General features: G+C 42.3%; 3 protein-coding genes and 1 pseudogene across 3 annotated transcripts; all 4 read left to right on the top strand.

The window, feature by feature from the left end:
* The first annotated feature begins 816 nt into the window (after positions 1–816).
* On the top strand, positions 817–3312 carry LOC115404969 (protocadherin beta-16-like). The gene has a single exon (XM_030114347.1). It carries the CDS (start codon positions 817–819, stop codon positions 3310–3312), a length of 2496 nt encoding a protein of 831 aa, XP_029970207.1.
* A 1341-nt stretch (positions 3313–4653) lies between these two features.
* Positions 4654–7077, top strand: LOC115404975 (protocadherin gamma-A11-like). Its single transcript, XM_030114360.1, has one exon. The coding sequence runs from the start codon at positions 4654–4656 to the stop codon at positions 7075–7077; it is 2424 nt and encodes an 807-aa protein (XP_029970220.1).
* Positions 7078–10635: 3558 nt separating this feature from the next.
* LOC115404983 (protocadherin gamma-A12-like) lies at positions 10636–26932 on the top strand. The gene is made up of 2 exons (XM_030114371.1): positions 10636–10838; positions 25598–26932. Exons 1-2 carry the CDS (start codon positions 10692–10694, stop codon positions 26930–26932), a joined length of 1482 nt encoding a protein of 493 aa, XP_029970231.1. The 5' UTR covers positions 10636–10691.
* Positions 10861–14913, top strand: LOC115403984 (protocadherin beta-16-like; annotated as a pseudogene).
* Positions 26933–27527: the final 595 nt, after the last annotated feature.

Raw genomic sequence — 27527 nt, forward strand, 5'->3', positions numbered from 1 at the left:
TTTTTTATGCAGTTAGCCTTAAGTTCAATCCACAATATACCCATCTTGACCTTGACTCAGTCATTGGATAAATAAACTTTCTGTACATCCCAATGTTAATTGATGTGTGATGTCGTCCCCTCACATGCCCACATTAATGAATACCAAAACCAAAATCAGAAAACACTATGACCAAACAAACATTGTCTAACTTAAGAGAACAACAAGCAAAACGAAAAAAAAAATAACACAAACTAACAATCGAATATTTTCCAAAATCAACGCTGGCATGTCGGCTATATATTGCAATTCTAAACGAACCGACATTAACATCCTGAAAACTTAACCTGTTTACAAGAGCTTTGAAGGGCTTTCTCCTAATTTTCTTGTTGTTGTTGATTGTTTCTGGCAACATTTATAGATATGTCCAACTGTCAACACCAATCGATTCCGTGCATTTAACTTCATATGAGCTCCACAAATTGATTACTGCATGAATAAATAAGTGTTGTCTTGAAGTCAACAAACAAGTACTGATGTTTTCACTCATACTGTTTAGGCACTTGATGAATTTCTTTTCATCACATCTTGGTGTGAGGATCACGAAATGACTCGTGGTGTCGCTGTTGTCTGACACATCATAAACGCGGCAATCCATCCACCAGCAGACTGTTCAGTAGATCAGTTGCGTCTTCATGAGGGAAGTGGTTACACCATCGAACATTTAAAATCACAGACTTCGCTCGAAAGTGCTGAATTATCGTTTGTTTTGACCTGACTTTGTGTTTTTGAAGTGGACACTGAAGATTGTTGGATTGGGGACCTTTTGCAGCAACAATGGCAAACGAGGGGTTTCCAGTGTTTCGTCTGGTGCTCTCCTTTGTTGCTTTTCTTTTAACGTTGCAGACGGTTCATGGCGATCTGAGTTACACTGTTCTGGAAGAAATGAAGCGAACGGCTATTGTTGGCAACATTGCAAAAGATCTCGGACTGGATTTGAGGACAATATCTTCCCGGAAAGCCCGCTTGGATTTCGAGGAGATTCAAAAAATGTACTGTGACATTAATCTGAATACCGGGGATTTGGTTATATCTGAGAGAATTGACAGAGAAAGCATTTGTGGCAAGAAACCGTCGTGTGTTTTGAAAATAGATTTGGTTCTGGAAAATCCTTTAGAACTTCATCGCATAAACCTCCATATTCAAGATGTAAATGATAACTCGCCAAAATTCAGAGAGAACTTGATTCAAATGGAAATAAGCGAGTCAACAGTCAAAGGGAGCCGCTTCTCCATCGCGGAAGCCCATGACGCAGATATAGGCCACAATGATGTACAAAGGTACATACTTGAAAAAAATGACAATTTTATTCTCTTTGCTGATAGCAGTAAGGTAGAATTGGTGGTAGAAACTTCACTTGACAGGGAAAAACGAAATGACATGAATTTACTCCTCACAGCTTTGGATGGCGGCTCTCCTCAGCGGTCAGGTACTGTGGTCATACACATTATTGTACTTGATGCCAATGATAACGCCCCAATGTTCAGTCAGACCATTTATAAAGCCAATGTGCCTGAAAATTCTCCACTCGGGACGGTAGTAGCTGTTGTCAGTGCTACTGACGTGGATGACGGGGTGAATGGAGAAGTGTCTTATCAAATAGGCCATGTGTCTGATGACAACATAGATGTTTTTTCCGTTGATCAAAAAACGGGGGAAATAAGAGTTATAGGTGCAATTGATTTTGAAGAAACAAGGTCGTTTGAAATGAGAGTGCAGGCAAAAGATGGCTTCGGACTGACTTCATATGCCAAAATGTTAATAGATGTGACTGATGTGAATGACAATGCCCCTGTTATGAATCTAAAATCACTGTCAAACCCTATTCCAGAGAATATTCCACCTGGTACAGAGGTGGGTATTATTAATGTGCTAGACAGAGATTCCGATAATAACAGACAGGTCCGCTGTTCCCTCCAGCAGGGTGTCCCTTTCAAGTTAGTTCCATCTATTAAAAACTATTATTCTCTGGTGAGCACAGGACAGCTGGACCGTGAAGTGGTGTCTGATTACAACATTACAATCACTGCCACTGACGAGGGATCTCCACCTCTGTCCTCCTCTAAAAGTGTCCAGTTGTCTGTAGCTGACATCAACGACAACCCACCTGTGTTTGAGGAAGAGTCGTACAGCGCATATGTGAGTGAAAATAACAAAGCTGGCTCCACTTTATGTTCCGTTGCTGCTCGAGACCCTGACTGGAGACAAAACGGGACCGTGATTTATTCACTGTTAGCTGGAGAGGTGAACGGTGCCCCGGTGTCCTCTTATGTGTCTGTGAATGGAGACACGGGGATGATCCACGCTGTGAGGTCGTTTGATTATGAACAGCTGAGGAGTTTCAAAGTGCAGGTGATGGCCAGAGACAACGGTTCTCCTCCCCTGAGCAGCAACGTGACAGTCAGTGTGTTCATATCAGATGTGAATGACAACGCTCCTCAGATCTTGTACCCCGCCCCGGAGGGCAACTCCTTCATGACCGAGCTGGTCCCCAAAGCTGCACACGGAGGCTCTCTGGTGTCCAAAGTGATCGCAGTGGACGCGGACTCTGGACAGAACGCTTGGCTGTCCTATCAGATACTCAAATCCACTGATCCGGGACTTTTCACTATCGGTGTCCACAGTGGAGAGATCAGGACACAGCGGGACATTTCTGAATCTGACAGCATGAAACAGAACCTGATCGTGTCAGTGAAAGATAACGGACAGCCCTCTCTGTCTGCCACCTGCTCCATGTATTTACTGATTTCTGACAACTTGGCTGAGGTTCCTGAGCTGAAGGATATTTCTTATGATGAGAAGAACTCCAAGCTGACTTCCTACCTGATCATTGCGCTGGTGTCTGTGTCCACCTTTTTTCTGACTTTCATCATTATCATCCTGGGTGTGAGGTTTTGTCGCAGGAGAAAGCCCAGACTGTTGTTTGATGGAGCAGTGGCCATCCCCAGTGCTTATCTCCCTCCAAATTACGCAGATGTTGACGGCACTGGAACTTTACGCAGCACCTACAATTATGACGCCTACCTGACAACAGGATCTCGTACCAGTGACTTCAAGTTTGTGAGCTCTTACAATGACAACACGCTGCCTGCTGACCAGACTCTGAGGAAAAGTCCATCAGACTTTGCTGACGTCTTTGGTGATCCCGATTGTTCTCCTGAGGTAGGACAATTCCCCCTTCATAAATTTGTTAAATCATTGTCTCTCACCTGTTGTAGCAATTCAATGAAAACAGTACACAAACCTTCTCTATGCTCCAGGTATATTGAGTAGGTGTAAGCAGTTTTTTTGCTTCACTTTTTTGAATGTCCCGTTTTTGATGTCCATATTTTTTTAAGTCTTTTATTGTTGTTTGTTGTGTTTTGTCGCTTGTTGTCCAAGGAATGTCCTACTTTTGGCGATACGTTTTACAATTTTTTCTTCTGTTTTAGACACAGCATTTTTCCATGTAGTATATTTCCAACACATTTAATCTTATTTAAGTCGGCCTTCGGTCTGTTTCCGCAAACGGTGTCGTTTTATGCCCTATCTCCAACAACATTTGCTTAAGTGGTAGAATCATACAATTAAACAACGAAAAAAAAACTTTCAAATGCAGAGATAAAAGTTCGTCCGTGCATAATTGTCCGATTATCTCTTTATTCTTCTAATCATTTTATGTTGCGGCAGATTTTGTTTTTCAGAGCGACGGTCCTCTGTCTGCTGTCCTGCAGTGAAATGTAGTTTCACGAAAGAGCAAAATCCTGAAAAATATGGCGTTATCAAAACATTATGTTGTAACCACATTCATCTTAAAATAAGAGTGTGCCACGTCGATGTCTGCCTTTATTGGCATCAGTCGAACATGCTTTAAACAAGTTTAACTTTGTTAAAGATAATATTCAGCAAAAAAAAAAAAAAAAAAAGAAAAATGAAACGAATTGAACGCACAAATGATCCCGTGGAATACGATGCACATTTTTCATCACGTTTCAGGATTTTTAAAATGACAACATATACAGAGCTGATCATATGATTGAAAGTTACTGTGATACTTAAATCCACCCATGGTTCTTCCAAGGTATTATTTCACTAAAACAAACATTGTCCCTTTTCTTCTCAGGTATGAAATACTTTATAAATTTGGCCAATATGTGGCTTCTCAATTTTTCAGAAAAATTAAAATGAAACAGAGAGAATAATGCGTTTTCAAGTTCAATGAATCATGAATTTGCCCTTTACCGGCCAGTTTGAATGAATAATGAATATTTAACGTTCCGTCACTGTCCATGGTGCTGAATCCTGTCGTTTCTACTTCCTGCACAGGAGATTGAAGTGTCGTTTAACTTACAAAACTTTACAATAAGCTACCTCAGTGTCGGTGACGATGTTCTCACGAATTCATCTGTACCGGCTGTGGCTTGTTTGTGATATGTCTAATAAAACTCTGGGCGTCGCTGTTCACTCGCAGATATGAAGACGGTGTTTTCTCCACCCATCGCAGAAAGAGTCATTGTATGGAAACGAACGGAAGCCATTGTAGGGATAGCTGGTGAAAGCAGCTTGCTGGACGCTTTGATTCCAAACAGACAAATATTCTCTGATCAGATTTGAATCATTTTTTTCTGCGTGAATATGGATTTTACAGGACGGTCTTGGCTCGTCGATTTGTGTTGTATTGTTGTAATTTTCCACCTCACCACGGCGGACCTGAGCTTTTCTGTTCCGGAGGAGATGAGACCAGGATCCATTGTTGGAAATATTGCGAAGGATCTTGGCCTTGAAGTGGGAAAATTGTCCTCACGTAAAGCCCGTATCGATGCTGAGGGAACGTACCAACATTACTGTGACATTGATCTTAAAAATGGGAATTTGGTAATGAAAGAAAGGATTGACAGAGAGGAGCTATGCGGAGAGAAGGTTTCATGCATCCTTAAATTTGAATTAGTCCTTGAAAACCCTTTGGAGCTGCACCGCATTTCTGTGCTCATTCAGGATGTGAACGACAATTCACCCGCTTTTCCAGAAGATTCGGTAAAGTTCGAAATAAGTGAATCAGCTGTCAGAGGAGCCCGATATCGTCTCAATGAAGCTCACGATGCGGACAGCGGACAAAACACAGTTAAACAATACAGTTTACAGAAGAACGACCATTTCGTTTTGTCTGTACAAGGTGGAGCTGATGGATCTCGGAATATTGAGCTGGTTCTGGACAAAGAATTAGATCGTGAAAAAGAGCGAGATATAAATTTAGTATTGACTGCAGTTGATGGTGGAAATCCACAGAGGTCAGGGACAGCAATAATAAACGTGAGTGTGCTGGATGCCAATGATAACGCCCCCGTATTTGATCAGGCTGTATATACAGCAAGTCTACCAGAAAACTCTCCCGTGGACACGGTAGTATTAACTGTAAGAGCAACTGATGTAGACGAGGGCGTGAATGGGGAGGTGACTTATGAGTTTAGTCGAATTTCAGAAACAGCTAAGAAGGTTTTCACATTAGGCAGTACAACTGGTGAGATAAAAGTGATCGGTGCTCTTGATTTCGAGAGTAATAGCAAATACGAAATGCGCATTTTTGCAAAGGATGCATATGGACTTTCAACTGATTCGAGAGTGACAATAGACATAACCGATGTAAATGATAACGTCCCTGCAGTTTATCTGAAATCTTTGATAAATTCAGTTCCTGAGAACATCCCACCTGGGACAGAGGTGGGCATCATTAATGTGCAGGACCGAGACTCTGAGAGTAATGGACAGGTCAGCTGCTCCCTCCAGCAGGGTGTCCCTTTCAAGTTAGTTCCATCTATTAAAAACTATTATTCTCTGGTGAGCACAGGACAACTTGACCGTGAAGTGGTGTCTGATTACAACATTACAATCACTGCCACTGACGAGGGATCTCCACCTCTGTCCTCCTCTAAAAGTGTCCAGTTATCTGTAGCTGACATCAATGACAACCCACCTGTGTTTGAGGAAGAGTCGTACAGCGCATATGTGAGTGAAAATAACAAAGCTGGCTCCACTTTATGTTCTGTTGCTGCTCGAGACCCTGACTGGAGACAAAACGGTACCGTGATTTATTCACTGTTAGCTGGAGAGGTGAACGGTGCCCCGGTGTCCTCGTATGTGTCTGTGAATGGAGACACGGGGGTGATCCACGCTGTGAGGTCATTTGATTATGAACAATTGAGGAGTTTCAAAGTGCAGGTGATGGCCAGAGACAACGGTTCTCCTCCCCTGAGCAGCAACGTGACAGTCAGTGTGTTCATATCGGATGTGAATGACAACGCTCCTCAGATCTTGTACCCCGCCCCGGAGGGCAACTCCTTCATGACCGAGCTGGTCCCCAAAGCTGCACACGGAGGCTCTCTGGTGTCCAAAGTGATCGCAGTGGACGCGGACTCCGGACAGAACGCCTGGCTGTCCTATCAGATCGTCAAGTCTACTGATCCGGGACTTTTCACTATCGGTGTCCACAGTGGAGAGATCAGGACACAGCGGGACATTTCAGAATCTGACAGCATGAAACAGAACCTGATCGTGTCAGTGAAAGATAACGGACAGCCCTCTCTCTCTGCCACCTGCTCCGTGTATTTACTGATTTCTGACAACTTGGCTGAGGTTCCTGAGCTGAAGGACATTTCTTATGATGAGAAGAACTCCAAGCTGACTTCCTACCTGATCATTGCGCTGGTGTCTGTGTCCACTTTCTTTCTGACATTCATCATCATCATCCTGGGTGTGAGGTTTTGTCGCAGGAGAAAGCCCAGACTGTTGTTTGATGGAGCAGTGGCCATCCCCAGTGCTTATCTTCCTCCAAATTACGCAGATGTTGACGGCACAGGAACTTTACGCAGCACCTACAATTATGACGCCTACCTGACGACAGGATCTCGAACCAGTGACTTTAAGTTTGTGAGCTCTTACAATGACAACACACTGCCTGCTGACCAGACTCTGAGGAAAAGTCCATCTGACTTTGTTGATGCTTTTGGAGACGGTGACAGTTCTCCTGAGGTAGGACAATCTCACTTTCATAAATTTGTCTGACCGTGGTTTGTCACCTCTTGTGACATTTCGATTAACGTCAGTCCACCCATTCATTTTGTCGACACGGATCAAGTGTCTTTCCTTTTTAAGTCATTTGTTTGTTTCTTTGTATTCAGGGCTGCTGAGGCAAGAATGATGCATTTTTTTCTGATTTTTATTTTGTATGCATTTCGATATGTTTCTTCTTTTTTCCAAAAGTTGTTTTGCTGGAAAAATGTGTCTGAAACCGAACATTTGATCTTTTTTAAGTTGAGCATTGAAGACTGTTCACAGTCTGCACTCTCATATAATAGTTCTGATCTAAATTCCCTTGTAACAAGTTTCCACACATTTTTTTAAAAGTTACCCATTTAATCAGAATGTTTACCCCATGCCATATAAAAAAAACAAGTAAAAAAGAGATTAGTCTTTCAAAATTTGTTCAGCTAACACAGTTCTTTACCCCAAGATTTAACCATGTCCTGTTTTGTTACAAGTACCTATACTAAACAAATAAAGTCACATGAAAGAAGCAGATCTTATTTAAGCCACTGTGGTTTTATTTTATTTATTTGCGTTTTTACTTTTAAACTGCATGAACATTTTGGAGCTTTTAAATTCCTGAATTTAATCATTGACCACTATCCTCACTCTTTCATCTGGTGTAAAGTGCTGATTGTGAACAGTTTGCATTCAAAGCAGAGATGGGACACTTTCCGTGTGTGGCTCCTGCATATTTTCACATTTGCAGTAGGATTTCCATGTTTACAGCCTTTTTACAATGCAGAAGCTGCATGTCCTTCTATTTTGTTTCCTCGTGGCTGCTTCTTATTTCTGGGCATGTTCAGATTGTTGCACTGCCCTCACCAGTGCTGCAGCGGCCCCTGTGCAGAAGAGGTGCTGTCACTTTTACATAGAAGGATCCATTTGTGCCATATTTGATCACGTTGAAGTTGTTTCAGTATTTTGATATCTTGCGATTCCCTCTGCCCATTCACACACCAGCAGGTTTATGCTTGTGCATGAAGCAGGGCAAATGTTTTGGGAGCACAGGCAGTTCTCTTGAAAGTGTTGAAAACCCCTTGAACTGTGTCACATCTTTCTGATACAAAAGGCACACCAGCATAACATCTACGTTCTCAGGGTTTCTAGATTCTGTCATGCCACTATTTACATTTATTCGACTCACACTGGTAGATCACACATCCGTCTGAACACAGCCTCAGTGTGTGGAAATGTGCAACACCTATGCAAAAAAACAAAACAACAAACAAACAAACAAAAAAAATCCAAACAATACTTTATCCATATGTATTTTGGGTCACTTCAGGAGAAGTAATCAAATATCAATCTGAAAGAATGATGAGTATTGCATGTTTACAGTTGTTAAATATCAAAACGGGTCAATTTTGATGAGAACATTATTTGTAAGTGTAATCTGTACACTGTAATCTCTAAAGCTAAACGATTTAATTTCACATCGTATGTCACTGGCATTTCAATAAATGTTCAAGTAGTCTCACAAAAAACAATCAACAGCAAACAAATTACAACATTCAGAAGAAAAACTTTATGCTCATTGCAGAATGTCACGGTCTCCCTTTTTTCTTCTTCTTTTGAAGGGCAACCCATGTCCGTTTCGTCAGGAAAAGGAGCACAAGTTCACTGATTGTCAAAATGAATGTGGAGTTTACAAAACATTGACTTGAGATCAGATTCATTTTAAAAGTGAGAGTTTGCCACATTATTTTTTTCATTTGTTGGCATATCGTGCGTGTTTTAAGCAAACATATTTTCCCCAAGGTAATCTGTGTGGAAAAAAGAAACGAGCTGAATGTCAATTGAACCTGAGGAATGCGGTACACCTTTGGCCACGTTTGAGTTTTATTTATTTATTTATTTATTTATTTATTTATTAATTAATTAATTAATTAATTAATTAATTAATTAATTAATTAATTAATTAATTAATTAATTAATTAATTAATTAATTAATTAATTAATTTATTTATTTATTTATTATTATTATTATTATTATTATTTTTTTTTTTTTTTTTTTTTTTTTTTACAAATGACAAGATATGTCATTTCATCGGAAGAAATGGAAACTAATCCAATTGTTAAGTACGTCCAGTAAGCGTGGAATATTTATTTTCACTCCAACAATTTCATGTGTTCTTACTTGTCTTAATGACCAATGATAATTACGGCATGCTTGTGACTTTGTATGATCTCACTTGTCACACATTACAATGAAACAGCGAGAATAATGCGTCCTCATTTTCATAAACTCATGAAAGGACTGAGACTGGCTAGTGGGGATGAATAATCGTTAAATATTCTCAGCTTTCCGTTTCAGCACTGTCCATGGTCCTGAATGGTTTCGTTTCAACTTAGTGCACAGAAGACTGAAGCATTGCCGCCTCTACTCCATTAGGTGACAATGAGCTACCTCAGTGTTGATGATTTTGACAGGATTTCTAACGAATTAATCTGGACTGGCGATTATTTGTGATTTGTCGAATAAAACTGCGGGCGTCGCTGTTCACTTACAAATAAGAAGGTGTTTTCTCCACCCACACCAGTCATTGCACAGAAAGCAAGGGCAGCCATTGTTGTAAAAGCAGCCGGCTGTGCGTCTTGTTTCAAATGAGATAAATGCTTTCTGTTCAGATTTGGTCACCCTTTTCTGGCTAACCATGGATTTCAAAGGACGGTCTTGGAGCATTGATTTCTGTTGGATTGTTGTATTTTTCCACTTCACCACGGCGGACCTGAGCTATTCCATTTCGGAGGAGATGAGAGCAAGAACCATTGTTGGAAATATTGCGAAGGATCTTGGCCTCGAAGCGGGAAAATTCTCCTCCCGTAAAGCCCGTATCGATGCTGGAGGAAAATACCAAAATTACTGTGAGATTGATCTTCCAACTGGAAATTTGATCATGACAGAAAGGATTGACAGAGAGGAGCTGTGCGGGGAGAAGGTTTCGTGCATGCTGAAATTTGAATTAGTACTTGAAAACCCTTTGGAGCTGTATCGCATTTCTGTGCTCATTCAGGATGTGAACGACAATACTCCTGTTTTTCCAAAAGATACATTTATACTAGAAATAAGCGAATCAGCCGACAGAGGAGCCCGTTATCGTCTTATTGAAGCTCACGATAAAGACATTGGACAAAACACAGTCCAACAATACAGTTTACAAAAGAACGAGCATTTTGCTTTGTCTGTGCAAGGTGGAGCAGATGGATCTCAGAATATTGAGCTGGTTTTAGACAAAGAGTTAGATCGTGAAAACGAGCAAGATATCAATCTTGTTTTGACTGCAGTTGATGGTGGAAATCCACAGAGGTCGGGGACTGCTGTTATTCACGTGAGTGTGCTGGATGCCAATGATAACGCCCCTGTGTTTGATCAGGCTGTATATAAAGCAAGTCTACCAGAAAACTCTCCCGTGGACACAGTAGTATTAACTGTAAGAGCTACTGATGCAGACGAGGGAGTGAACGCGGAGGTGACTTATGAATTTAGTCGAATCTCTGAAAAAGCTAAGAGGATTTTCGAACTGAACAGTAAAACTGGTGAGATAAAAGTGATCGATGCCATAGATTTCGAGAATAACAATAAATACGAAATGCGTATTTATGCTAAAGATGGTTATGGACTTTTTTCAGATTCCAAAGTAATAATTGATATAACTGACGTTAATGACAATTCCCCCGTGATTTATATGCAGTCAACAATGAATCCCATACCTGAGAACATCCCACCTGGTACAGAGGTGGGCATCATTAATGTGCAAGATGAAGACTCCGAGAGTAATGGACAGGTCCGCTGCTCCCTCCAGCAGGGTGTCCCTTTCAAGTTAGTTCCATCTATTAAAAACTATTTTTCTCTGGTGAGCACAGGACAACTGGACCGTGAAGTGGTGTCTGATTACAACATAACAATCACTGCCACTGACGAGGGATCTCCACCTCTGTCCTCCTCTAAAAGTGTCCAGTTATCTGTAGCTGACATCAATGACAACCCACCTGTGTTTGAGGAAGAGTCGTACAGCGCATATGTGAGTGAAAATAACAAAGCTGGCTCCACTTTATGTTCTGTTGCTGCTCGAGACCCTGACTGGAGACAAAACGGTACCGTGATTTATTCACTGTTAGCTGGAGAGGTGAACGGTGCCCCGGTGTCCTCGTACGTGTCTGTGAATGGAGACACGGGGGTGATCCACGCTGTGAGGTCGTTTGATTATGAACAGTTGAGGAGTTTCAAAGTGCAGGTGATGGCCAGAGACAACGGTTCTCCTCCCCTGAGCAGCAACGTGACAGTCAGTGTGTTCATATCAGATGTGAATGACAACGCTCCTCAGATCTTGTACCCCGCCCCGGAGGGCAACTCCTTCATGACCGAGCTGGTCCCCAAAGCTGCACACGGAGGCTCTCTGGTGTCCAAAGTGATCGCAGTGGACGCGGACTCCGGGCAGAACGCCTGGCTGTCCTACCACATAGTGAAATCCACTGATCCGGGACTTTTCACAATCGGTGTCCACAGTGGAGAGATCAGGACACAGCGGGACATTTCTGAATCTGACAGCATGAAACAGAACCTGATCGTGTCAGTGAAAGATAACGGACAGCCCTCTCTCTCTGCCACCTGCTCCGTGTATTTACTGATTTCTGACAACTTGGCTGAGGTTCCTGAGCTGAAGGACATTTCTTATGATGAGAAGAACTCCAAGCTGACTTCCTACCTGATCATTGCGCTGGTGTCTGTGTCCACTTTCTTTCTGACATTCATCATCATCATCCTGGGTGTGAGGTTTTGTCGCAGGAGAAAGCCCAGACTGTTGTTTGATGGAGCAGTGGCCATCCCCAGTGCTTATCTTCCTCCAAATTACGCAGATGTTGACGGCACAGGAACTTTACGCAGCACCTACAATTATGACGCCTACCTGACGACAGGATCTCGAACCAGTGACTTTAAGTTTGTGAGCTCTTACAATGACAACACACTGCCTGCTGACCAGACTCTGAGGAAAAGTCCATCTGACTTTGTTGATGCTTTTGGAGACGGTGACAGTTCTCCTGAGGTAGGACAATCTCACTTTCATAAATTTGTCTGACCGTGGTTTGTCACCTCTTGTGACATTTCGATTAACGTCAGTCCACCCATTCATTTTGTCGACACGGATCAAGTGTCTTTCCTTTTTAAGTCATTTGTTTGTTTCTTTGTATTCAGGGCTGCTGAGGCAAGAATGATGCATTTTTTTCTGATTTTTATTTTGTATGCATTTCGATATGTTTCTTCTTTTTTCCAAAAGTTGTTTTGCTGGAAAAATGTGTCTGAAACCGAACATTTGATCTTTTTTAAGTTGAGCATTGAAGACTGTTCACAGTCTGCACTCTCATATAATAGTTCTGATCTATCGGATGATCGGATTTCAAAGGACGGTCTTGGAGCATTGATTTCTGTTGGATTGTTGTATTTTTCCACTTCACCACGGCGGACCTGAGCTATTCCATTTCGGAGGAGATGAGAGCAAGAACCATTGTTGGAAATATTGCGAAGGATCTTGGCCTCGAAGCGGGAAAATTCTCCTCCCGTAAAGCCCGTATCGATGCTGGAGGAAAATACCAAAATTACTGTGAGATTGATCTTCCAACTGGAAATTTGATCATGACAGAAAGGATTGACAGAGAGGAGCTGTGCGGGGAGAAGGTTTCGTGCATGCTGAAATTTGAATTAGTACTTGAAAACCCTTTGGAGCTGTATCGCATTTCTGTGCTCATTCAGGATGTGAACGACAATACTCCTGTTTTTCCAAAAGATACATTTATACTAGAAATAAGCGAATCAGCCGACAGAGGAGCCCGTTATCGTCTTATTGAAGCTCACGATAAAGACATTGGACAAAACACAGTCCAACAATACAGTTTACAAAAGAACGAGCATTTTGCTTTGTCTGTGCAAGGTGGAGCAGATGGATCTCAGAATATTGAGCTGGTTTTAGACAAAGAGTTAGATCGTGAAAACGAGCAAGATATCAATCTTGTTTTGACTGCAGTTGATGGTGGAAATCCACAGAGGTCGGGGACTGCTGTTATTCACGTGAGTGTGCTGGATGCCAATGATAACGCCCCTGTGTTTGATCAGGCTGTATATAAAGCAAGTCTACCAGAAAACTCTCCCGTGGACACAGTAGTATTAACTGTAAGAGCTACTGATGCAGACGAGGGAGTGAACGCGGAGGTGACTTATGAATTTAGTCGAATCTCTGAAAAAGCTAAGAGGATTTTCGAACTGAACAGTAAAACTGGTGAGATAAAAGTGATCGATGCCATAGATTTCGAGAATAACAATAAATACGAAATGCGTATTTATGCTAAAGATGGTTATGGACTTTTTCAGATTCCAAAGTAATAATTGATATAACTGACGTTAATGACAATTCCCCCGTGATTTATATGCAGTCAACAATGAATCCCATACCTGAGAACATCCCACCTGGTACAGAGGTGGGCATCATTAATGTGCAAGATGAAGACTCCGAGAGTAATGGACAGGTCCGCTGCTCCCTCCAGCAGGGTGTCCCTTTCAAGTTAGTTCCATCTATTAAAAACTATTTTTCTCTGGTGAGCACAGGACAACTGGACCGTGAAGTGGTGTCTGATTACAACATAACAATCACTGCCACTGACGAGGGATCTCCACCTCTGTCCTCCTCTAAAAGTGTCCAGTTATCTGTAGCTGACATCAATGACAACCCACCTGTGTTTGAGGAAGAGTCGTACAGCGCATATGTGAGTGAAAATAACAAAGCTGGCTCCACTTTATGTTCTGTTGCTGCTCGAGACCCTGACTGGAGACAAAACGGTACCGTGATTTATTCACTGTTAGCTGGAGAGGTGAACGGTGCCCCGGTGTCCTCGTACGTGTCTGTGAATGGAGACACGGGGGTGATCCACGCTGTGAGGTCGTTTGATTATGAACAGTTGAGGAGTTTCAAAGTGCAGGTGATGGCCAGAGACAACGGTTCTCCTCCCCTGAGCAGCAACGTGACAGTCAGTGTGTTCATATCAGATGTGAATGACAACGCTCCTCAGATCTTGTACCCCGCCCCGGAGGGCAACTCCTTCATGACCGAGCTGGTCCCCAAAGCTGCACACGGAGGCTCTCTGGTGTCCAAAGTGATCGCAGTGGACGCGGACTCCGGGCAGAACGCCTGGCTGTCCTACCACATAGTGAAATCCACTGATCCGGGACTTTTCACAATCGGTGTCCACAGTGGAGAGATCAGGACACAGCGGGACATTTCTGAATCTGACAGCATGAAACAGAACCTGATCGTGTCAGTGAAAGATAACGGACAGCCCTCTCTGTCTGCCACCTGCTCCATGTATTTACTGATTTCTGACAACTTGGCTGAGGTTCCAGAGCTGAAGGACATTTCTTATGATGAGAAGAACTCCAAGCTGACTTCCTACCTGATCATTGCTCTGGTGTCTGTGTCCACCTTTTTTCTGACTTTCATCATTATCATCCTGGGTGTGAGGTTTTGTCGCAGGAGAAAGCCCAGACTGTTGTTTGATGGAGCAGTGGCCATCCCCAGTGCGTATCTCCCTCCAAATTATGCGGATGTTGACGGCACAGGAACTTTACGCAGCACCTACAATTATGATGCCTACCTGACAACAGGATCTCGAACCAGTGACTTTAAGTTTGTGAGCTCTTACAATGACAACACGCTGCCTGCTGACCAGACTCTGAGGAAAAGTCCATCAGACTTTGCTGACGTCTTTGGTGATCCCGATTGTTCTCCTGAGGTAGGACAATTCCCGCTTCATCAATTTGTGTAAACAATGTCTGTCACCTGCTGTCGCATTTCAGTGAAAACCAGTGCACGAAATTGTCAGTAGCTATATATTTTTTATGGTCGAGATATATTGAACAGGAAATTTAAATTCCGTGTTTTTATTTTTTTCGGTTTATATTTTTAAATCATTATTATTGCTTAGTTGTTTATTTAGTGGCCTGTGGTACATATTTTTTTTTTCGAATGTTGTAATTGTTGTGATACGTTTGAGATTGTTTCTCTTCTATTAGACAGTGTTTTGCCATTTCTTATCTTAAATGCAATACACATTGTCATATGTAGGTCAAAAGAGATTTGTTTCGGTTAACAGCATCGTTTTATACCGTATGTCACCAACAACCTCTGAACCAACGGCAGAGTCATCGACTGTAAACCAAAAAAAAGTGAAACTTTAAAATTCATAGGTGCATGTTTATGTGTGCATAATTTTATTTTATTTTTTTATTGTCTGTTTATTCTTCTAGCCACTTAATATTTGGGCAGATTTTCTTCCCGCGGAGCATCTGCCCTCTGTCTTAATACATGTAGTGAAATGTACTTTTACTGAAGCTCAAAATCCTTCTAAATTTTGGGTTCTGAAAACATTATGTTGTAAGCACATTCATTTTAAAAGTAAGAGTGTGCCTCGTTGATGTTTGATTTTATTGGCATCAATCCGCATGCTTTAAATAAGTAGCTATAACTTAGTCCAAGATAATGTTGAGTAAAAATAAAAACTAATGAGACGAACTGAACGCACAACTGATCCCGAGGAGTACGGTATACATTTTGAGCTTTGATCACGTTTCAGACTTTCTAAAATAACAACATACTCAGAGCACATCACATTTTTTAAAGTTACTCGGATACTTAAACCAACCAACGGTTCTTCAAATGTATTGCTTCATTTCAACTAACATTGTCCCTTTTTTTTTCTCGGGTCTGACTTACATTATAAATTTGGCCAGTAATGTGGTTTCTCGTTTTGTCATATGAATTCCAAAGAACAGAGAGAATAACACTTTTTTTTTATTTCAATGATTCATGAAATTGTTCTCGACCGGTCAGTTGGAATGAATAATCATTGAATCTTTGGTCAAACGTTCCATCACTGTCCATGGTGCTGAATCGTGTCGCTTCTATTGAGGGGAAAGACGATTGAAGGGCAGTTTAACTTACAACATGTTCCAATTAGCTTCCTCGGTGTTTTAGACGGTTCCCACGAATTTATCTGTATCTGCTGTTACTTCTTTGTGATGTGTCGAATAAAACTCCGGGTGTCGCTGTTCACTCAGGGATAAGGAGACGGTGTTTTCTCCACCCATTGCAGAAAGAGGCATTGTATGGAAACCCACGGAAGCCATTGTTGGGAAAGCAGCTTGCTTGACGCTTTGATTTCAGATAGGCTAACATTTTCTGACCAGATTGGTATTCCACTGTCTGCGTATAACCATGGATTTCACAGGACGGTCGTGGCTCCTTGATTTCTGTTGGATTGTTGTAGTTTTCCACCTCTCCACGGCGGAACTGAGCTATTCCATTCCGGAGGAGATGAGACCAAGAACCATTGTTGGAAATATTGCGAAGGATCTTGGCCTCGAAGCGGGGAAATTGTCGGCCCGTAAAGCCCGTATCGATGCTGGAGGAAAATATCAAAATTATTGTGAGATTGATCTTCCAACTGGAAATTTGATCATGACAGAAAGGATTGACAGAGAGGAGCTGTGCGGAGAGAAGGCTTTGTGCATGCTTAAATTTGAATTAGTTCTTGAAAACCCTTTGGAGTTCCATCACATTTCTGTGCTCATTCAGGATGTGAACGACAATACTCCTGTTTTTCCAAAAGATACATTTAAGTTAGAAATAAGAGAATCAGCCGACAGAGGAGCCCGATATCGTCTCATTGAAGCTCACGATGCAGACAGCGGACAAAACACAGTCCAACAATACAGTTTACAGAAGAACGAGCATTTTGTTTTATCTGTACAAGGTGGAGCGGATGGATCTCAGAATATTGAGCTGGTTTTAGAAAAAGAGTTAGATCGTGAAAACAAGCAAGATATCAATCTTGTTTTGACTGCAGTTGATGGTGGAAATCCACAGAGGTCGGGGACTGCTGTGATACATGTGAGTGTGCTGGATGCCAATGATAACGCCCCTGTGTTTGATCAGGCTGTATATAAAGCAAGTCTACCAGAAAACTCTCCTGTGGACACAGTAGTATTAACGGTAAGAGCAACTGATGCAGATGAGGGAGTGAATGGGGAGGTGACTTATGAATTTAGTCGAATCTCTGAAAAAGCGAAGAATATTTTCGAACTGAACAGTAAAACTGGTGAGATAAAAGTGATCGGTGCCATTGATTTCGAGAGTAATAATAAATACGAAATGCGTATTTATGCGAAAGATGGTTATGGACTTTTTTCAGATTCCAAAGTAATAGTTGATATAACTGACGTTAATGACAATTCCCCTGTCATATATATGAAGTCAACAATGAATGTCATACCTGAGAACATTCCACCTGGTACAGAGGTGAGCATCATTAATGTGCAAGATGAAGACTCCGAGAGTAATGGACAGGTCCGCTGCTCCCTCCAGCAGGGTGTCCCTTTTAAGTTAATTCCATCTGTTAAGAACTATTATTCTCTGGTGAGCACAGGACAACTGGACCGTGAAGTGGTGTCTGATTACAACATTACAATCACTGCCACTGACGAGGGATCTCCACCTCTGTCCTCCTCTAAAAGTGTTCAGTTGTCTGTAGCTGACATCAACGACAACCCACCTGTGTTTGAGGAAGAGTCGTACAGCGCATATGTGAGTGAAAATAACAAAGCTGGCTCCACTTTATGTTCCGTTGCTGCTCGAGACCCTGACTGGAGACAAAACGGGACCGTGATTTATTCACTGTTAGCTGGAGAGGTGAACGGTGCCCCGGTGTCCTCGTATGTGTCTGTGAATGGAGACACGGGGGTGATCCACGCTGTGAGGTCGTTTGATTATGAACAACTGAGGAGTTTCAAAGTGCAGGTGATGGCCAGAGACAACGGTTCTCCTCCCCTGAGCAGCAACGTGACAGTCAGTGTGTTCATATCAGATGTGAATGACAACGCTCCTCAGATCTTGTACCCCGCCCCGGAGGGCAACTCCTTCATGACCGAGCTGGTCCCCAAAGCTGCACACGGAGGCTCTCTGGTGTCCAAAGTGATCGCAGTGGACGCGGACTCCGGACAGAACGCCTGGCTGTCCTACCAGATAGTGAAATCCACTGATCCGGGACTTTTCACAATCGGTGTCCACAGTGGAGAGATCAGGACACAGCGGGACATTTCTGAATCTGACAGCATGAAACAGAACCTGATCGTGTCAGTGAAAGATAATGGACAGCCCTCTCTGTCTGCCACCTGCTCCATGTATTTACTGATTTCTGACAACTTGGCTGAGGTTCCTGAGCTGAAGGACATTTCTTATGATGAGAAGAACTCCAAGCTGACTTCCTACCTGATCATTGCGCTGGTGTCTGTTTCCACCTTTTTTCTGACTTTCATCATTATCATCCTGGGTGTGAGGTTTTGTCGCAGGAGAAAGCCCAGACTGTTGTTTGATGGAGCAGTGGCCATCCCCAGTGCTTATCTCCCTCCAAATTATGCGGATGTTGACGGCACAGGAACTTTACGCAGCACCTACAATTATGACGCCTACCTGACAACAGGATCTCGAACCAGTGACTTCAAGTTTGTGAGCTCTTACAATGACAACACGCTGCCTGCTGACCAGACTCTGAGGAAAAGTCCATCAGACTTTGCTGACGTTTTTGGTGATCCAGATTGTTCTCCTGAGGTAGGACAATTCCCGCTTCATTAATTTATTTCATCATTGTCTCTCACCTGTTGTAGCAATGTGAAGAAAATGGTACATCCAATTTTACATAGACCTTATTCTCCAGTTATATTAAACAGGTGTAAGCCATTTTTTCTCCGCTTTTTTGATTTTCTCGTTTTTGATGTGGATATTTTTCAGTATTATTACCTCCGCCACGGAGGTTATGTAATCACTTCGGTGTGCTGGTTTGTTCATTGGGTTGTTGGCAACATTACGGAAAAAGTTATGGACGGATTGCAATGAAATTTTGTGGAAAAGTGGGCTTTGGGCTAGCTTAGAATCCATTAAATTTTGGTGATGATCCGGAGCTCTGGCGGAGGTTTTCGCTCTCTGAGTGTTAAATGCTAGTTATTATTGTTTATTGTTTTGTTTTTAGTCGCTTGTAGTGCAAAAAATGTTCGAATGTCATACTTTTGGCGATACCTTCTGCATTTTTTCTTTTATGTTAGACACAACGATTTTCCATTTAGAAGCCTATATTATATGCAAAACATTTTAACTTATTTAAGGCAACGGTCTGTTTCGGCAAACGGCATCATATTATGCCGTATGTCACCAACAACATTTGCATAAGCGGTAGAGTCATGCAGTTAAACAAAGAAAAAAAACGTTCAAATTCAGAGATAAAAGTTCGTCCGTGCATATTTTTACAGTTATCTCTTTATTCTTCTATTAATTTTACATTGAGGCAGATTTTTTCCCACAGCGATTTTCCTGTGTTTGCCGTCCTGCAGTGAAATGTGGTTTTACTAAAGAGCAAAATCCTTGAAAATTTGGCGTTCTCAAAACTTTATGTTGTCACCACATTCATTTTTAAAGCAAGAGTGTGTCACGATGTTTACTTTTATTGGCATCAGTTGCGCACGCTTTAAGCAAGTATAACTTATTTAAAGATACTATTGAGTAAAAATAGAATTGAACGCACAACTGATCCCGAGGAACACGATCTGCAATTTGAGCTTTCCTCACGTTTCAGGATTTCTAAAATGACAACATATACAGAGCTGTTTGAAAGTTACTCTGATACCTAATCCCACCCATGGTTCTTCCAAGGTATTATTTCGCTGAAACAAACATTGTCCCTTTTCTTCTCAGGTCTGAAATGCTTTATGAATTTGGCTAATATGGGACTTCTCGTTTTGTCATAAAAAATTAAAATGAAACAGACAGAATAGTGCGTTTTCAAGTTCAATGATTCATGACATTGGCCTTTACCGGCCAGTTGGAATGAAAAGTAATTGAAATTTGAACGTTCCAAAATTTTAACGCTCCATCACTGCCCATGGTGCTGAATCCTGTCGTTTCTACTTCATGCACAGGAGGTTGAAGTGTCGTTTAACTTACAAGACTTTACAATTAGCTATACCTCAGTGTCAAAGTTGGTGACGATATTCCCACGAATTCATCTGTACCGACTGTGGCTTGTTTGTGATAAGTCGAGTAAACCTCCGGGCGTCGCTGTTCACTCGCAGATATGAAGACGGTGTTTTCTCCACCCATCGCGGAAAGAGTCATTGTATGGAAACCCACGGAAGCCATTGTCGGGAGAGCATGGTGAAAGCAGCTTGCTGGACGCTTTGATTCCACACAGACAACTATTCTCTGATCAGATTTGATTTTTTTATTATTATTATTTTCTGCGTAAAAATGGATTTTACAGGACGGTCTTGGCTCGTCGATTTGAGTTGTATTGTTGTAATTTTCAACCTCACCGCGGCGGACCTCAGCTATTCGGTTCCAGAGGAGATGAGACCAGGATCCATTGTTGGAAATATTGCGAAGGACCTTGGCCTTGAAGTGGGGAAATTGTCCTCCCGTAAAGCCCGTATGGATGCTGAAGGAACGTACCAACATTACTGCGATATTGATCTTAAAAGTGGGAATTTGGTTTTAAAAGAAAGGATTGACAGAGAGGAGCTGTGCGGGGAGACGGTTTCGTGCATCCTTAAATTTGAATTAGTCATTGAAAACCCTTTGGAGCTGCACCGCATTGCTGTGCTCATTCAGGATGTGAACGACAATTCACCCGCTTTTCCAGAAGATTCCGTGAAGTTCGAAATCAGAGAATCAGCCTCCAGAGGAGCCCGATATCGTCTCAATGAAGCTCACGATGCGGACAGCGGACAAAACACAGTCAAACAATACAGTTTACAGAAGAACGAGCATTTTGTTTTATCTGTACAAGGAGGAGCGGATGGATCTCAGAATATTGAGCTGGTTTTAGACAAAGAGTTAGATCGTGAAAAGGGGCAAGATATAAATTTAGTACTGACTGCAGTTGATGGTGGAAATCCACCGAAGTCAGGGACAGCAATTATACACGTGAGTGTGCTGGATGCCAATGATAACGCCCCTGTGTTTGATCAGGCTGTATATAAAGCAAGTCTACCAGAAAACTCTCCTGTGGACACAGTAGTATTAACTGTAAGAGCAACTGATGCAGATGAGGGAGTGAATGGGGAGGTAACTTATGAGTTTAGCCGTATTTCAGAAAAAGCAAAGAAGGTTTTCACAATAGATAGTAAAACTGGTGAGATAAAAGTAATCGGTGCTCTTGATTTCGAGAGTAATAACAGATACGAAATGCGCATTTTTGCTAAAGACGCATATGGACTTTCAACTGATTCGAGAGTGACAATAGATATAACCGATGTAAATGATAACATCCCTGCAGTTTTTCTGAAATCGTTGATTAATCCAGTTCCTGAGAACATCCCACCTGGTACAGAGGTGGGCATCATTAATGTGCAGGACAGAGACTCTGAGAGTAATGGACAGGTCAGCTGCTCCCTCCAGCAGGGTGTCCCTTTTAAGTTAGTTCCCTCTATTAAAAACTATTTTTCTCTGGTGAGCACAGGACAGCTGGACCGTGAAGTGGTGTCTGATTACAACATTACAATCACTGCCACTGACGAGGGATCTCCACCTCTGTCCTCCTCTAAAAGTGTTCAGTTGTCTGTAGCTGACATCAACGACAACCCACCTGTGTTTGAGGAAGAGTCGTACAGCGCATATGTGAGTGAAAATAACAAAGCTGGCTCCACTTTATGTTCCGTTGCTGCTCGAGATCCTGACTGGAGACAAAACGGGACCGTGATTTATTCACTGTTAGCTGGAGAGGTGAACGGTGCCCCGGTGTCCTCGTATGTGTCTGTGAATGGAGACACGGGGGTGATCCACGCTGTGAGGTCGTTTGATTATGAACAGCTGAGGAGTTTCAAAGTGCAGGTGATGGCCAGAGACAACGGTTCTCCTCCCCTGAGCAGCAACGTGACAGTCAGTGTGTTCATATCAGATGTGAATGACAACGCTCCTCAGATCTTGTACCCCGCCCCGGAGGGCAACTCCTTCATGACCGAGCTGGTCCCCAAAGCTGCACACGGAGGCTCTCTGGTGTCCAAAGTGATCGCAGTGGACGCGGACTCCGGACAGAACGCCTGGCTGTCCTACCAGATAGTCAAATCCACTGATCCGGGACTTTTCACTGTCGGTGTCCACAGTGGAGAGATCAGGACACAGCGGGACATTTCTGAATCTGACAGCATGAAACAGAACCTGATCGTGTCAGTGAAAGATAACGGACAGCCCTCTCTGTCTGCCACCTGCTCCATGTATTTACTGATTTCTGACAACTTGGCTGAGGTTCCAGAGCTGAAGGACATTTCTTATGATGAGAAGAACTCCAAGCTGACTTCCTACCTGATCATTGCGCTGGTGTCTGTGTCCACCTTTTTTCTGACTTTCATTATCATCATCCTGGGTGTGAGGTTTTGTCGCAGGAGAAAGCCCAGACTGTTGTTTGATGGAGCAGTGGCCATCCCCAGTGCTTATCTCCCTCCAAATTATGCAGATGTTGACGGCACTGGAACTTTACGGAGCACCTACAATTATGACGCCTACCTGACAACAGGATCTCGAACCAGTGACTTTAAGTTTGTGAGCTCTTACAACGACAACACGCTGCCTGCTGACCAGACTCTAAGGAAAAGTCCATCGGACTTCGCTGACACATTTTCAGACGGTGACAGCTCTCCTGAGGTAGGAAATACCGTATTTGATAACTTTTGATTCTTCAAGGTCAAGACAATATAACATATGCAAAGCTGCCACGCGATCGTCCACTCAGTTGTCAAGTTTTTCACGTAGACATCATAGCACTACGTGGATTTGACAACTTGTACCATGTGCTTTAAACTCATTTCTGTCTAGTTTAAACTATATGGTTTTCGTTCCTAATAGATTAGTTGGAGTGTTATAATATCATCTTGCAGTGTCGTTTCAGTCAACGTTCTGTCTGCTTTGTATTGTGTCCATCGGTATCCTTGTTCGTTTTGTCATGGAATCGATGTATTGCATCCATGGAATCATCGATGAGAACATGCTAGCCCTATAGAGATGTGTCTTGTGTTTACAACTTATGACATTATAGCTTTAATGACGTGTGAGTGATGTCCACCTAAAGCTGAGTAGCCTATGTAACTGAAATAACAGAAAAAAATGACTGGTAAATTTAAAGGTCAAAGTCTTCCCTTCCTGTTTTTTTACTTTTTGGAAAGAAATTTAATACAACTAAACATTAATTCAAAATACATCAGTTGACCTGGATGTGTCTTTTTCAGACAAATCATAACAACGAAGTCGCCATGCAAACAGGCCGTGTTGCATTCCTGTTCTTTTGCTCACCCATTTGAACGAGAGCTGCCCAATACATTCTTAAAAAAGTCAAATTAGAATTTAGTTTTCTTCTTTTTTTTTCCCAAATATTCCGTCGTATTTACTGGTGTTATCGGACAAGAATTTCAAGACTCACGTTGTCTTCAAAGTCCACATGGCTTATTTTGAATCCGCTAGATTAAACGCAGTGTTGAGCAAATCAAAAACAAATCTTGCATTAATTATATTTACTTAATATGACATGATTTTTTTAATGACGAGTTATGGAGTTTTATGTTTGTCAATGTACTGCACGTGACGTATAGTTGGATAAATAGGGGCGTTATTCACAGTATCATTCTGGCCACTCTTTATTTTCCACTAATCACGGTGGTTAAAAAAATGAAAAAATAATGGGTGATGAAAATGATGCTATTGATTTTACTGCAATACTTTCACTCAGGTAATATCCTTTCATTTTGATCAGTGCATTAGTTATTTCTCTCAACTTCTGTATTCCACTGTTCAGAGTTTTTCGCATAACAGCAAACTTGCTGAGCAGATTAAAGATCGCATACATTTTTGTTCATCGTCAAAGTATAACAAAACGTTTGGTTGGTCCCACTTCGCTTCCAGTAATTATATTTTTTCAAGAAACTTCAGACATGGCAACCGCTGTGGGTTCTCTCCTCGTCTTTTAACGCTGTCCATGGTGCTGAATCCCATGAGCTTCTGCAAAGCAACTCGTTTAAATGCGATATATATACTTGCAAACTCACATTTTGCGATGTGTTCAATGCATCATTTTTTTTAATTTCCAATTCGGTCAAACTGTTCTGTGTTGTCAGGCTTTAATGAGCAATACACCTAATAAACTCTGAGGGTCGCTGCTGACTAGCAGATCGACGATGTATCTCCACCTATTGCAGAGTCAGTGGATCTCACCCAGAACACGCCATTGTCCATGAACAACGTCTATCCATCTGAATTGTGATGCTTTGACGCTGATGATCAATTGATTCATTCTGCTTCAAGATTATATGCGTGTCCAAAACGTCTGTCGGAGTATGGGTCTTAAAGGACTATCTTGTTCAATTGTTTTATGTTGTTTATCTGTCGGTGTCTACACGATCATGGCGGACCTGAGCTATTCCGTTCCGGAGGAGATGAGACCAGGATCCATTGTTGGAAATATTGCGAAGGATCTTGGCCTGGATTTGGGTACACTATCCACGCGTAAAGCTCGAATCGATGTTGAAGGAAAGTACCGACATTACTGCGAAATTGATCTCAAAACTGGAAATTTAGTCGTGAAAGAAAGGATTGACAGAGAGGAGCTGTGCGGAGAGAAGGTTTCGTGCATGCTTAAATTTGAATTGGTCCTTGAAAACCCTTTGGAGCTGCACCGCATTGCTGTGCTCATTCAGGATGTGAACGACAATTCACCCGCTTTTCCAGAAGATTCCGTGAAGTTCGAAATCAGAGAATCAGCCGACAGAGGAGCCCGATATCGTCTCAATGAAGCTCACGATGCGGACAGCGGACAAAACACAGTTAAACAATACAGTTTACAGAAGAACGAGCATTTTGTTTTATCTGTACAAGGAGGAGCGGATGGATCTCAGAATATTGAGCTGGTTTTAGACAAAGAGTTAGATCGTGAAAAAGGGCAAGATATACATTTAGTACTGACTGCAGTTGATGGTGGAAATCCACCGAAGTCAGGGACAGCAATTATACACGTGAGTGTGCTGGATGCCAATGATAACGCCCCTGTGTTTGATCAGGCTGTATATAAAGCAATTCTACCAGAAAACTCTCCTGTGGACACAATAGTATTAACTGTAAGAGCAACTGATGCAGATGAGGGAGTGAATGGGGAAGTAACTTATGAGTTTAGCCGTATTTCAGAAAAAGCAAAGAAGGTTTTCACAATAGATAGTAAAACTGGTGAGATAAAAGTAATCGGTGCTCTTGATTTCGAGAGTAATAATAAATACGAAATGCGCATTTTTGCTAAAGATACATACGGTCTTTCAACTGATTCGAGGGTGACAATAGATATAACCGATGTAAATGATAACATCCCTGCAGTTTATCTGAAATCGTTGTTTAATCCAGTTCCTGAGAACATTCCACCTGGTGCCGAGGTGGGCATCATTAATGTGCAAGATGAAGATTCTGAGAGTAATGGACAGGTCCGCTGCTCCCTCCAGCAGAGTGTCCCTTTTAAGTTAGTTCCATCTATTAAAAATTATTATTCTCTGGTGAGTACAGGACAACTGGACCGTGAAGTGGTGTCTGATTACAACATTACAATCACTGCCACTGACGAGGGATCTCCACCTCTGTCCTCCTCTAAAAGTGTTCAGTTGTCTGTAGCTGACATCAATGACAACCCACCTGTGTTTGAGGAAGAGTCGTACAGCGCATATGTGAGTGAAAATAACAAAGCTGGCTCCACTTTATGTTCCGTTGCTGCTCGAGACCCTGACTGGAGACAAAACGGTACCGTGATTTATTCACTGTTAGCTGGAGAGGTGAACGGTGCCCCGGTGTCCTCCTATGTGTCTGTGAATGGAGACACGGGGGTGATCCATGCTGTGAGGTCGTTTGATTATGAACAGCTGAGGAGTTTCAAAGTGCAGGTGATGGCCAGAGACAACGGTTCTCCTCCCCTGAGCAGCAACGTGACAGTCAGTGTGTTCATATCAGATGTGAATGACAACGCTCCTCAGATCTTGTACCCCGCCCCGGAGGGCAACTCCTTCATGACCGAGCTGGTCCCCAAAGCTGCACACGGAGGCTCTCTGGTGTCCAAAGTGATTGCAGTGGACGCGGACTCCGGACAGAACGCCTGGCTGTCCTACCAGATAGTCAAATCCACTGATCCGGGACTTTTCACTATCGGTGTCCACAGTGGAGAGATCAGGACACAGCGGGACATTTCTGAATCTGACAGCATGAAACAGAACCTGATCGTGTCAGTGAAAGATAACGGACAGCCCTCTCTGTCTGCCACCTGCTCCATGTATTTACTGATTTCTGACAACCTGGCTGAGGTTCCAGAGCTGAAGGACATTTCCTATGATGAGAAGAACTCCAAGCTGACTTCCTACCTGATCATTGCGCTGGTGTCTGTGTCCACCTTTTTTCTGACTTTCATCATTATCATCCTGGGTGTGAGGTTTTGTCGCAGGAGAAAGCCCAGACTGTTGTTTGATGGAGCAGTGGCCATCCCCAGTGCTTATCTCCCTCCAAATTACGCAGATGTTGACGGCACAGGAACTTTACGCAGCACCTACAATTATGACGCCTACCTGACAACAGGATCTCGAACCAGTGACTTTAAGTTTGTGAGCTCTTACAACGACAACACGCTGCCTGCTGACCAGACTCTGAGGAAAAGTCAATCGGACTTTGCTGACGCATTTTCAGATGGTGACAGTTCTCCTGAGGTAGGAACGATTTTTTTTTTTTCTTGATTTTGCAAGGCGAAGATACTTGGCCTCTGAGCCAATAATGTTGTGAATGCCATCACATTTGCTTGGATAGACGTTGGTTGGGATGTTGTAAAAACTTCCCAAAGAGCAATTGGAATGGGATCTCATTTCACTTGTAAATAGCCTCAGTTATCTTTGTCCAGAACTCAACACTGATTTTCATGACCAAAACATGTGCCCTGATATTGCAGAGCTAAGGTTGCATCTAAGGTATTTGGGGTCTGTGCCAGGGTATATTTCAGCCAGTTTCTCATTTGATAAATGTAACTGGTGAAAAACTTTGAACTGGATGAGGCCATGTCTTACACAGAAGGATTTTGTCTGTATGTATCTTTGTATTGAGTGTTTCCAAGTGTCATCTGAGATTGCTATGTGTAGATCATTCTCCCAGGCCAATTTCATTTTCTACCAAGAGGCGGGGCTTATATGTTGTATTAGCTTGTAAACTCTATCTTTCCTTCTGTTTGTATCATTTATTGATTTTTAAATATGGGAAGATACTTGACTGAATTTGAACCAAAAATATTTTGAGACTGTTTCTTTTTAGCACTGGGCTTACATTTAGGGAAGTAATACT

Source organism: Salarias fasciatus, chromosome 2 (genome assembly GCF_902148845.1).
Source record: "Salarias fasciatus chromosome 2, fSalaFa1.1, whole genome shotgun sequence".
Classification (NCBI taxonomy): Eukaryota; Metazoa; Chordata; class Actinopteri; order Blenniiformes; family Blenniidae; genus Salarias; species Salarias fasciatus.

Excerpts from the sequence above, each read along its gene's own strand:
- LOC115404969 (XM_030114347.1), top strand. The coding sequence starts at position 817 with ATGGCAAACGAGGGGTTTCCAGTGTTTCGTCTGGTGCTCTCCTTTGTT.
- LOC115404983 (XM_030114371.1), top strand. The coding sequence starts at position 10,692 with ATGCGTATTTATGCTAAAGATGGTTATGGACTTTTTTCAGATTCCAAA. Across the intron at positions 10,839-25,597 it reads ACATCCCACCTGGTACAGAG|GTGGGCATCATTAATGTGCA; the intron begins GTGGGCATCATT and ends CCTGGTGCCGAG.
- LOC115404975 (XM_030114360.1), top strand. The coding sequence starts at position 4,654 with ATGGATTTTACAGGACGGTCTTGGCTCGTCGATTTGTGTTGTATTGTT.